A 13407-nucleotide genomic window follows, 5' to 3' on the forward strand; every position below is an offset into this window, starting at 1 on the left:
ATATATATATATATATATATATATGTTATGCAGGTATAAGTTAGAGGTGTTTAAAACCTCTAAGGGATAGATCTATCCAAAGGCACTCTTGGTAATTACCTCAGTCGATATAGTTCTTGGTAAAAGGTATACGGTAGCAGGTAATTTAGCATATAAACCGTAGTTTACAGACGAAAAGAAAATGGAGGAAAAATATAGACAAAAAAAATGGAGGAAAAATAACAATAAGAAGTGTGTCTTTTGCGCTAGGAAGACACACTTCTTATTGTTATTTTTCCTCCATTTTCTTTTCATCTATATATAGAGAGTGCCTACTTTTCATGCTCCCATGGGTTAGATGGTTCGACTGGATCTGCACTAGGCTTCAGTCAGATTTGGCATGATTTCTATGGCTGGATGCCCTTCCTAATACCAACCACTCCAACAATGTAATGTGTGGTTTTTACATGCCACCGGCATGCGTGCTAGTTACGTGATACTGGCATCGGCCACAACTACAATTTCACTTGGCTTGATGAGTCTTCTGAAGCACAGCTTATTGCCAAAGGTCTCAGTCACTTGTCATCATCTCTATGACGTCCAACTTTCGAAGATCATGCTTCATCACCTTGTCATGTCTTCCTGGGTCTACCTCTTCCACAGGTTCCCTCCACATTTAGAGATTGGCACTTCATTACACAGCTGTCCTCATCCATTTTATATTTATATATATATATATATATATATATATATATATATATATAGATATGGTATATTCTGTTAAGAACGTAGTAGATACAGTATAAAGCTTGTCTACCTTCAGATTTACTCTGTGCTAACCAGTAGTGGTATTATATGTACTTCCAGGTTTGCGTTTGGGCTTCTGTTGTGTGTGAATAGATAATTGAAGAAACTGGAGTTGACTCTAATTTTTCCAATTATATACACACACACGTTTTGCGACATTCCTGATGTGAAAACCTGTTGAAACAGATATTGTTGTACTTGGGGATACTCTTTTACTTGTTTCAGTCATTTGTCTGTGGCCATGCTGGAGCACCGCCTTTAATCGAGCAACTCGACCCCGGGACTTATTCTTTTGTAAGCTAGATGTTAAACAATGTTTATGATGATAATGACAACAATAGTTTGCTCATCAATATTTGATGATGGTCTAACAGTGCTAGACAAGCACAAAATTATTTTTTTAAAAATAAAAATGAGAAAGAGTGCCATGCACATCTGATTCACTTTTCCTACCTGATATGTCCAGAAGCAAGGTAAAATCAAGACAGCTGTGTGTGGTATCAGTTTGTTTTCAACAGCTAGGCTACAATGATTAGATAGTAAAGGAATAATTATTTTAAGATCCTAAAACTAAGGTGTCATGTGGAAATTACTGGTGCCAAATAAAAAGCATCAAATACACTCTGGAATTGTTGACATTAAGGAATGGAATCTAGGTGTAGAAACCAAGACAAAATCTGTCTTATGGAATCTGGTGTGGCCCCTGGCTTTGCCAGTCCTTGTCAAGCTGTCCAACCCATGCCAGCCTGGAAAACGGACGTTAAATATTGATGATGATGAAAATATCTAATTAATTTAGAATTATTTTAGTCCCAACACATGATCCCTGATCAAATCATTTAAAAAAAACAAGGGTAATTCACAAATTTCAGTATCTTTCCAATTACAAAAATGTATTCTTGCTTCTTTATATATCTTTCTCAAGTACAAAATTTCATTTACATAATTACTTAATTTCCAATTTATTTTACATTTCTTTCTTTTATTTTTTCTTCTTCTTCAGATAAAGTAGCTCATTTGTTTCAATGCATGGAAAGTGACAACCCTGGCCGGCAGGTTTATTTAATCGAGTCCATAAACTGGACTATCAAAGTTGACCCTAAGTACAAATCAGGTCATCCTATTTTACACAAGAAGTATGGTCTTATTTTCTGGACAGGTAAATATCTCTATTTGTGCTGTCTCTTATGTTGTATATATCTATCTATCTATCTGTCTGTCTCCAATCAATCTTTCTTCTTCTCTCTCTCTTTCAATATATATATATAAATATAATATGTGACAATTATTCGGTAGCCCTGATAAAACTCCGAGTTTCGGTATCCGAAACTCGTAGTTTTATCATGGCTACCGAATAATTGTCACATATTACATTTACAGATAAATTCCTCTATTTGCATAATATCGAGGTCTCTTTCATTCTTTTGTTGTATTACCATTTTTATCACTATGTGTATATATATATATATATATATATATATATATACACACATATACATACTTGTCGGACCCTCTTGGACTGTCCAACGTGTGCCACCAGCACGGAAGGTGGACTATATCACATTAAAATGCCGGTGTCTAACGTTTCTAATAAAAAAAACAAAGAAAAACACTGTGAACGTCCAACAGGCTGTGAAGGGAGGTAACTTTTAACAGCAGGCTTTAGCACCGCCATTTCCACGTATTACATTTTCTGTCTTTGGCAATTTGAGCGGCAGAAGACAGCCTCGCTCTATTGGCTCCGTCTCTTTGCAATCGAAGCTCAAATCCCGCCGAGGTTCTCTTTACCTTTCATTTCTCTCAGAGTCATAAAGTAAAAAAAAAGTACCAGTTTAGGGTGGTAAGAATGTCAGAATATGTCTTGTGGTATTTGTTCCAGCTCTTTTCGTTCTGAGTTCAATTCCTTATATGGCCTACATGACTGGTAGACTTTTCCCCCTCTTTGTTCCATCAGCTGGCAGCTTGGGTGCCTTTAGTAAAGTCCAGTCTGTTGCATTTGTTTGGCCAGATCTTTGGTTTGAGGAGACTGTCCCTGTGTCTGACCAATCTTGAGAACCCTGGTAAAGGGTCATGGGCATTGTCTTCTCTCCTGATGAAAAGATAAAAAAAACTAAAAAAAACGTTGCCACAGTGGTTAAGAACTCCGCTTGTGATTACAGGTTCAGTCCTACTGCACAACATTTTGGCCAAGTGTCTACTATGGGTCCCAGGCGGGCCAATGCATTGTGAGTAAATTTAGTAGGCTGAAGCCTGTTGTGTGTGTTCGTGCCTGTACACACTTGACCGTCCCACCACTGTTTGATAACCAGTGCTGGCATGTTTATACCCCAGTAACTTAGTAGTTTGATAAAGAGATTGTTAAAATATGTATCAAACTTTTAAAAAAAAAAGTACTGGGATTGATTTGTTCAACTAAACTCTTCATGCTGGTGCTTTAGCATTGTCATTGTCCAGTGACTAAAACAAGTAAAAGACATGTTAAGCAGTGTCATATAAAAAGCACTCATGTCGGTGCCATGTGAAGGCGCTCATGCCAGTAGCATGTTAAAAGTACCAAGCACACACTGTAAAGTGGTTGGCATTAGGAAGGGTATCCAACCATTGAACCCATGCCAAATCAGACAGGAACATGGTGCAGCTCTCTCGCTTGCCAGCTGTGGTCAAACCATCTGATCCATGGAAAATGGACATTAAAGAATGATGATCTCAGTACTTAATTCACTGGCTGGCACATTCACAACCATTTACAAACTGTAGTAGTTGTGTTAACAGTAACATACCAGTTATAGTCTGTTCATTCAACCCCTACTGTCACAGACATCCTGTAAATGCCAGGCCTGCCATCCTCCCTCCTTTGACTATGCCATAAAAAAAAATAAATGAAACAGGGTATAGAAGGGGTGTGACTAGTCAGTTTGTAGTAGTAGTAGTAGTAGTAGTAGTAGGGAAAATAAATGGCATTTCAGTGATCCTATGGTTGAAATTTGTTGTTGGTTTGTGATAAAGAAGATAGAGAGAAGAAGAGACATTCTGATGTGATGTTGTGGTTGGAACTAATTGTGATATCTGTGATCTTTTCAGTTGATGATATCTAGGAATAATTTTTCTCCACGTTTTTTTCCCTTTACAGAAAAGAATTATGAGCAAGCTCGGTACCATTTCCTGCACTCAACAGATGGTGCCAACACTGCTGCTCTACTCATTGAATATCACGTATCTCGGGGATTTCCTAGCGAGGTCGACTTATTTATTGCCCAAGCTGTGTTGCAGTGAGTTGCTTATTTCTGTAATATGTATATATCTGTGTGTGTGTGTGTGTGTGTGTTAATATATATACCTTTTCCAATATTCATCTCTTTTTCCACTTTAATTTCCAGCTCCATACTGATTTCTCCCACCTCACTCTTGTATAATGTGAGCAGCCCTGTATCTGCTTTACAACAAGAAACCCATTCTGCGCTCACCCTTCCTACATACTCTAACCTTTCATTACCTGGCATAAATTTACCTCCCTCTCTACTAGCCTTACTCAGTTGATGAGGGTTTTAGTCTTGTGAGCCACATAGCAACCACATTAGTCCTGCTGCTATGAAAGAAAAAAAGCATCCAGTAAGTAAACTGTAATGTGATTGGCGTTTGGAGGGTCATCAAACTCTAGAAACCATGCCAAAACAGATATTAGAACATGATGCAGTCCTATGACCCATTAGATTTTGTTGAATCGTCCAACCCATGCCAGCATGGAAGACAGACGTTAAAAGTGAATGGTGAATTACTTGGCATAAAATTTGGAGTGAAGGAATGGCACCTATTGTCAGTCAATCAAATAGCGAGAAGAGTTATCTTCCTTGTTTAATGGCACAAAATAGTGACTAGAGCTATCCTCTTTGTGCTATACCCCACTTCAGTTTTTCAAAAAAAGCATGGGTCCCACCATATATGGACAAAGTCAGTACACACAAATTTTCAAATAAAGGTTTAATTAAAACTTTATTGCAAATTTTATTTAGTCATTACCTACTTACTCTCCATTTTGAAGTAACCCCCATCCTACCAAGATATTGTCATGTCCCTGCCAGTGGGGGCAGGTGTGCTCCCTCTCCCTCAACACTGGACTAAAGCAGAGTTTGATTTCATAACGACGTAGGTCAGTAAGACAAACAATTGTATTGATCATTGTATGTTATTGAACATCACTGACAAGTGGAGAAGTATCTCAAGGTGATATTCATAAATGATGGTAAGTCAGAAGCTGAACTGGATGGTCTTCAGAAGAGGAGAAGTTGGTTGAAATGCTAAACTCACTATCTTCTGTTTGTTTTCTCATGCCTATCCTCACCTATGGTCATGAATGTGGGGTATTGACCAAAAGAGTAAGACTGAAATGCAGTTCATTCACACGGTCTTCAGAGTAACATTTCTTGGCCATTTACATAACTTGGAGATCAGGAAGTCTCGCCAAGTGGAGCTGCTACTTCTCTGCACTGAGAAGTCACAGTTCCAGCATTATAGACAAGTGATTAGAATGTCTCATAAAAACAATTGCAAGATGAATTCTTCAAGTTGAGCCAACTAGCAGGAGACCCAACGGGAGACTAAGAACAGGATAGTTGGATGATATCCATAGTCTCAGTTGGTTAAACTTGGGGATCCGACTGCTTCTGAAATAGAACCTTGTGGAGGAGGCACCCTAGGACTATTTCTCCATGACCCAAAAATAATGGCCAGAGAAGATTGATAGACTGATGGATTAACTATATGTTACTTAATTTTTCACCTCATAACATTTTTGTTTAACCCTTTAATATTGAATCTGGCCAATCCAGCCCAAGTATTATACCTATTTTATGTACTGACTGACCATATTCAGCCTCTCACACAAACCCTATAATGCCATACTAAAATTAAACAGGCACATCATCAAAATCTCAAAGCTAAGAGATAATGCATGGATAATTCAAAACAATGTGAATAAATCAGTATTACATTAGACAGAATAATATGACTACTAAAGGGTTAATATCCCTCTTGTTATGAGTGAAGTGGATTTGTATTGAAGTAATTACTTTAACAACATACTTTGGACCCAGGTTGCAATATGGCTTGCTCAGGGATCTCAGTACAATAGTTATGTTGCTAGAGATCCTGTATTTGGATCTCACTTTTATACAAATCTATATTTTGTTAAAAACTGTTTTTATTTTTCAGGTTCTTGTGCCTTCAAAATAAAGATACAGCTAATATTGTATTCTTGAAGTACACCAAGGAACATCCTCACCTGAAAAAAGGACCACCTTTCCTGATGCCATTATTGAACTTCATTTGGTTTTTGCTCTTAGCTTTGGACACGTAAGTATAGATTATTCATGGCTGAGAGGCAGAGAGAGAGAGAGAGAGAGAGATGAATGAATGAATGAATGAATGAACTTTCACTTTAGCTTTATGTCTAAAAGTCGATTGTATTATTTCACAGTAACAGGGCAGTTAAGACGGCCAAAGCAAATTGCATTAATACCTCACTTTATGATGTTTGGATAAAACTATAATCGCTTTGGTTTAGCACCTGTTTTTCATGTTGTTCCTGAAGATGAAACTATTAAGAAAATTGCCTTGTCTTTCAGTACTACTGCTTTTGTAGTACTGATAATATCTGCAGATATTGAGTTTTCATAGCCACACATTTTGTGAAAGGAATAAACCCATTTATACCACTTTCTTCATGTGCCATATTTTGCTTTTTTTTTATATAAGCATTAGTGTTCAATGGTATATTATATGTGTGTCTGTGTGTGTAATTTAAAAACCAGTTGCACTGTATTTGTTTTCTGAAGATGTTAGCATTTCTTGATTAAATATCATTTTTGTTGCAGAGGAAAAGTCAGTCTGTTTACTATCTTATGTGAAAAATATGAAACTTCAATCAACAGAGATCCAGCTTATAAGGAGGTATGTTTTATTTTTGTTTTGTCATCATTGCTGTTGTTATCTTCCTCCTCTAGCATCATCACTTCATCCTCCACTACCATCACTTGCACCTCCTCTCTGGCTCTTTACCTTCTCAGTTCAAGGTCAGCTTCAGTCAGCTTCACCTTTGGTTTTTCTGGGGGTTGACATACTCAACTACACCTACTTCTCAAATTTAAGCCCTTTGTGCCAAAGTTGGGAATTAGTACTGGAAGAAATTCCATTTGCTGCACCAAGTGTAAACTATGGACACATAAGAGGTGCAGTGGAATCACAGGTAGATTAACAGATAAAGTTGTCTTTGTATGTAGCAGATGTGCAGGAATAATAAGCACTAAGAGCACATGGGACTTAGATTCTCTCAAATGCCCAGGAGGCTCTCTTGAGGTTGTGGATGGTTTCTGTTACTTAGGTGACCAAATTAGCAATGGTGTTCAGAGAGCTATTACCTCTGTTGGCAACAAAAGGACTCTCTTTCTCAGAGTGAAAGATAGACTACATGATGCTTGTATGTGAATGGCTATACTCCATGGTAGTGAGACATGGGCTCTGAATGCAGAAGATAAGCATAGACTGGAGAGAAATAAAGGTAGTATGCTCTTTTGAATATGCAACAGTGCATATGTACGACAAAGTGCAAATGTATTGAGAGAAAAGTTAGGTGTGAGAGGAATCAAATGTAGCATGCAAGAGAGAAAACTATGTTGGTTTGGACATGTGATGTATATGAATGAGGACAGCTGCATAAAGAAGTACCAGTCATTGAAAGTGGATGGTACCTGTGGAAGAGGGAGACCCAGAAAGAAGTTGGATGAAATGGTAAGGACCAATCTCAGGATGTTGGGCATCATGGAGGAAATGACAATGGACCAAGATGTCTGATGATATGAAGTTCTAGAGAAGACCTGCCTATGTCAGCGAAACTGAGTTCTAGAAGCCCTGTGTGTGTGTGTGTCACCCACACTTAACAAGAAAACTTCTCACACGCCCTGCCATAACAAATCAAACTACATCTCTTCTCTTCCTCACATTTCTGCTTCATGCATTATGCTTACCTCCCACTCCGCAGTCCCCTTCCTCTTGGCCCTGTGCCACTGTATCATTGCTCTCTGCTAGTCCCGACCTGTGTGTTCCACCCATATGTCCTGCCTCACTGTATTATTACTATCTGCTAGCACACCCAACCTGTGTTCCACCCACATATAACAAGAAAACTTTTTACTCACCCTATCCCAACAAACCAACCTACATCTCCTCATCTCTTCCTCACATTTCCTCCTTTATACTGTATGCCTAGCTCTCACTTCCCAATCCTGTCCTCATGTCCCTGATCCTCTGTATCGTTGCTATTCAGTAGCAACCCCCACTCCAACTCTATATATACCCAGATTTTCACCACTCGCTCCGCCTCCTCTGCACTCTATAATCACACTTCCTTTGCAATATCCTGCCACTTATATTATGGTGTTTGAACTTCAAGGGTATGCTCTGGCACTTGCCACCATCTATATCTCTCTCTTCCTTTACTCAACCATCCCATTTATACTTTGATCACCATTCCTTGTGAATATGCCCAGCATTTTACCACCATCTCTATCCTGCTGCCTCCCACTCTCTCCTTCTCCTGCACTTCCCTCAGGTTGGGTTACCATGTATTTCCTTTGCGGTAGCGCACCTGTTTTTGTCTTCGTTCCTGATCGATCTCTCTCTCCGGCTGGGTAACCCTGTCCCTCCTCCACAGCAAGACACCTGTATCTGTCTCACCATAACCTTTCATCATTCGACACAAGATCACCTCCTCCAATTGAAAGTTTTTTGTTTTTGTCGTGCAAGTACTTGGTGACTCTGTCAGTGCAGGTGCCACTTAAAAGCACCCAACTCACACTGTAAAGTGGTTGGTATTTGGAAGGGCATCCAGCTGTAAAAACCTTGCCAAAACTGACCTCACCTGTGCTTGTGCCACGTAAAAAGCATTTAGTCCACTCTGCTGAATGGTTGGCGTTAGGAATGGCATGCAGCTGTAAAAATCCTGTCAAAATGGTCACTGAAATCTGATGCAGGCTCCTGCCTGGCCGACTCTTGTGAAACCATCCCACCTATGCTAGCACGGAAGGCAGATGTTAAATGATGATGATGATGATGATTATTAAAAGGAGCAGTGGATGGCAAAATCAAGAGAACATTAGAGCAAAAAAAAAATAGACCTAGTTAAATCATGAATGAATATAACTAAATGTTGAAAGGCTTTTAGGTTGAGATTCATATGCATAGGTAAATGTGTTTAATCAAATTAATTGATTTGCTTTAATGAAGATGATGATGATTGACATAGGGTAAAAGTGCAGCACTATTATTATAAAAGAATCATAAAAGTTTGATATTATGTATTTGGGTAAAACTGTGATACTATTGTGGCCTCCACTCCTTAGTTGATTGGTCTCATGTCACCTAATTTACTGCCTCTTTTCTTGTTGCCTGTATTGTTTCAAGCCTTCAGGTAATGCATTAATCACTATGCCTAGGTTGTCCTCTCTTCTCCGGGGCCAACAAGAACAGCAACTATGTTGATCTCATTCATTCTGGAAAGTATCATCATCATCGTCTGTTTTCCCTGCTAGCACAGGTTGGATGGAATGTAAAGTCAAAACAAAAAAAAACTTTTTTTTTTTACTTTTCTAGTCGGGAAGAAAATGTTCTTGACTTTTCACAGGGCCTTGAGATTTGTAGGAGAGAGAGAGAGAGAGCACGGAGTATATCCTCAAACCAAAAACTTGGCTTAAATGCTTGCAACAGGGTAGACTTAATATTACCAAGAATATCACGTGGTGGTGTTAAACTCTGACAGTCGAAGTCTACTACAGTCAATGCAGGCCACTGTGGGATTATGAACTTGGGACACAGGAGCTGGAACAAATGTCACAAGGCACCTGGTCTGATGTTTTTACAGTTTTGCTAATTCACTGACCTGGATTAGTTTTTAAAAAATATTTTTTATCTACTCCTTAAGAATGAAATGCAAAGTTGATTCTACTGGGATTTGAACTTAGAACACAGAGTATCAGAACAGATATACTCTGAGGTATTTAGGAATTGGTAGAGACTCTGCTATGACTTTGTGCTTCATCATACTTTTTCGTCACAGTTGTTGAAGTTATAAAAAGTATTGAAGAGAGGTAGAGGTCTCCTCATGTCTACCTGTGCTTACAAACTGTTCGTTGTTGAGTCAGATAAACAAGTTGATAAAAGAAAGAGATCTCACGTTAGTGGAACATTATCAGGACTAATTTGCTAATTAGCATCAGGTTTCCACTATATCGTTAATTAAATGCTAACACTAAAGGTAATAATTGTAGCAATTTCAAGACGTTGAAGCTTAGGTTTCAGGCTTTACCACTAAAAGTTCGAAATGAGTTACTTCCCTTCTTTCGTTTCTATAAGGAAAGCCTTGAATTCTCAGTATTTGAACACGAGACAATTTTCTTAACACATTCATCCTTCCGAGAATGGGAGGTTCTTGTAGAATGAAATTGGTTCTAAACTGAAGCTATTACAATGTTAACCAGACGATAAACAGTTAAGTACCAATGTGATTTGTGTAAAGCTTACAGTTCTACGTTGTTTTTCAACCATTGACCATTTGGAAAACTGACTTTTCCATATACATTGTCATAACTGAGCTGCTGATCATTGTAAGCAATCAGCTTTACATAATAATCAATTATCAGTCATCATTAGCTACTGTTAATCACCAGCAACCACTATCAATCACAATCAACCATTATCAGTCTCCATTAACCACCATCACCCATCTATAAACAATTGTTACATTTTCATTGTTTTTTTTTTCTCCCCCTCAGTATCTTGACAGAATAGGGCAGCTGTTTTTTGGGCTTCCTCCTCCAAAGCAGTCTCCACATGGAATTCTTGGTAAGTTAATTGGAACAACCTCTCTAAAAAAAAATCTCCTGAATATGCAAATTACTAAATTATAAGTGACTTCTTGTTAAAAAATATTTAAATCACAACTTGTTGATTAAAACAAAAATAAAATGAAAAAGTCGCAAAATCGGAATTAATTTTTTTGTTGAAAATTTGTTATTCATTTTGCTTTATGAAGTTAGAAATTGAGAAAGATTTCAGTGATGTGATTGTCTGTTTTTAGAATGACATTGTAGTGTAGGTGGGAGAGGCCACAGCATTGCTTTTGTACCTTTTACAGAACCTCTGTGATTAATGGGAGAGAGGGAGGGTAGAAGGAATGTAGGAAGGAAGAAAGCTCTTTAGAAGCTACAGACGTAATAGTCAAAATTCTTGTAGGTGTCCACAAAGTCCACCATCTGAGTAGGCCATGGCAAAATTTGAACTCTAAATGCAAAGAACTGAAATAAATTTTGAAAGGTATCCACTCTGACATTCTAATGTCTCTGCAAATCTTCTGCTTTGGATAGGTACTTCATTGACTTCTTAAAGCAAAGTTGACTTTAATGATATTTAAACACAAAACATGGGGCAGCAGAACAAACTCTTTGAGGCATTCTATCTTGGTACTGTAATGATTTTGCTGCATGGGTCAGACAGAGGTCTGACCCATACAAGCATAGAAATGGCAGACATTAAGATGATGTTAGTTATTAGAGAACTGATTTCTAATTACTTTTGCTCGGACGTGTGTACATGTGTGTGTGCTTCAAAATTAATGAAATATTTACTTGGGATTTGGCGCAAAGAAAATTTTGGGAATCACTGCTGTAGGTGTTTGTTTTGGCTTGCTAGAAAAAGGGACTAAATTCCCTCAAATTCCATCCTGTTGTCTTGAAAAATGGAAGGTACACTGTATAGTGTAGTTATAATTTTGTATATAAAAAAAATGATGGGACGGCCATATATTGTTGTCTGATGACAATCAAATCTCACTTTAGGCTGAACAATAACAATGTGGATCAGTCAGTTCTTGTTAAGTAGTTGGTGTTATTTATGGAAAGGACATAAATTCCATGTAATTACAATTATTATAATAGCTACATCTTAGGCCAGACGTGGTTATACATTTTGTCTTCTAATTTAGCTAGCTTTGCACATGAGTAATTCCCCTTGAGTTATATTGGTTCAGTACGAAAGTTCTATTACTTGGCAGAATCGTTAGCACGTCGGGCAAAATGTTTATCAGTATTTCGTCTGTTTTTACATTGTGTTCAGATTCTGCTGAGGTCGGCTGTGCCTTTCATCCTTTTGGGGTCGATATACTAGTCGAACACTGGTGTCGATGTAATCGATTTACCTTCTCCTGCTGGCTTTGTGCCAAAATTTCAGACCATTATTTAAACTGATGGTATCAATACTGATATGTTTGTTAATTAATTTATCGCCTTGGTAAGAATTTTGATGAAATAACGACAAACAAGCTAATTAATTAAATAAAAGATCCTTAAAACAACACCCCCTCAAAAAAAAAGAAAAAAATTTTTTAACCAATTATTATTTTTTTGGGTTTTCTCTTTCAGGGAACTTATTGCAGAGTTTATTTGGTGCTGAAGATGATCGTGAACAAGATTCTGCCATGGGAAGCAGTACTGAAGTGACAGCTGAAGAACTGGACTGAGACCTCCTCTCACCCACAATCTTCCTTTCCCTCCTCCTTCCCCTCCTCTCCACATTGTTTTCAAAACTATTTCTCTTAACTACTAACTTTAATAATCTTTTTGATGGCAATTTTATGCCATTGTACCCCCTCCTCCCTTTGATTTTTTTTTGTTTTTGACAAAATTCTGCCACATTCTTCTTTCTCTCCCTCCCTTGTCCTTCACACTTTCTCTACAGTCTCTCCTTTCTCTTCCTTTCCTACTCTCCCTCCCTCTCCCGTTCTCCTCCATTGCCTCTTGTAATAAATAAATAAATACTTAAAAGGATTAAACCAATGGCTTCACAGATGAGAAAAAGACATCAGCATGGCCACAGCCCCTTGTTGAAGCCAGTAAAAGTAAAATGCAAGACCTTTCCCCTCCAATTTTCCAACAGGCAGAAGATAATAAAAAAACAAAACAAAAAAAAACTTTAATAATACAAGGAAAAAAACAAAAAAACAAAACAAAGAAAAATGAAATTTGAAATTCTTAAAACAAACCTCTTTTAATCTTTTTTTTTCTTTTCTTTGTCTTACTCTGCATCCGTATTATTTATGTTTTAAGTAAGGCTGCAAGCGGATAGAATTGTTTTGGGCAGTGGGGAAAAAAAAATGCCTTGCATTATTTGTTCTGGCTCTTTACATTTTTAATTTCAAATCCTACCCAGGTTAACTTTGCCTTTCATCCCTTCAGGGTCGATAAAATATAGCACCAGCTGAGTAGTGGTGTTGATAATCAATTAGTCCCTTTCTCTCCTTTTCAAAATTCTTGGCCTTATGCCCAAATTAAAAGTAATTACTATGAAAGGTGATGAGCTGGTACAATCATTAGAGTCTTGGTTAAAAAGAAAAATGACTTACCCATTTTTTTTTATTTGACTCTTTATGTTTGAAGTTCAGATCTTGCTGAGTTCAGTTTTGCCTTTCATCTCTCTGGGGTCAATAAAACATAGCACTAGTTAAGTACTGGGGTTGATGGTATTGACAAAGCCCCCTTCTCTCAAAATTGCTGGCCTTGTGCCTATTGTAGAAACAGT

The 13407-nt window shown here is 37.7% G+C and overlaps 1 protein-coding gene across 1 annotated transcript in view; it reads left to right on the forward strand.

Annotated features, from left to right (window-relative positions):
- LOC115229498 (Golgi to ER traffic protein 4 homolog) overlaps positions 1-13223 on the forward strand; it is a 56625-nt gene extending 43402 nt beyond the window's left edge. Inside the window, exons 4-9 of the mRNA XM_029799838.2 lie at positions 1790-1945; positions 3917-4055; positions 5995-6135; positions 6657-6732; positions 10608-10677; positions 12252-13223. Coding sequence (XP_029655698.1) covers positions 1790-1945; positions 3917-4055; positions 5995-6135; positions 6657-6732; positions 10608-10677; positions 12252-12349 — 680 coding nt within the window. The 3' untranslated portion in view covers positions 12350-13223. The remainder of the gene's footprint in view (positions 1-1789; positions 1946-3916; positions 4056-5994; positions 6136-6656; positions 6733-10607; positions 10678-12251) is intronic.
- Positions 13224-13407: the final 184 nt, after the last annotated feature.

This window comes from Octopus sinensis, unplaced genomic scaffold (genome assembly GCF_006345805.1).
Source record: "Octopus sinensis unplaced genomic scaffold, ASM634580v1 Contig12901, whole genome shotgun sequence".
Classification (NCBI taxonomy): domain Eukaryota; kingdom Metazoa; phylum Mollusca; class Cephalopoda; order Octopoda; family Octopodidae; genus Octopus; species Octopus sinensis.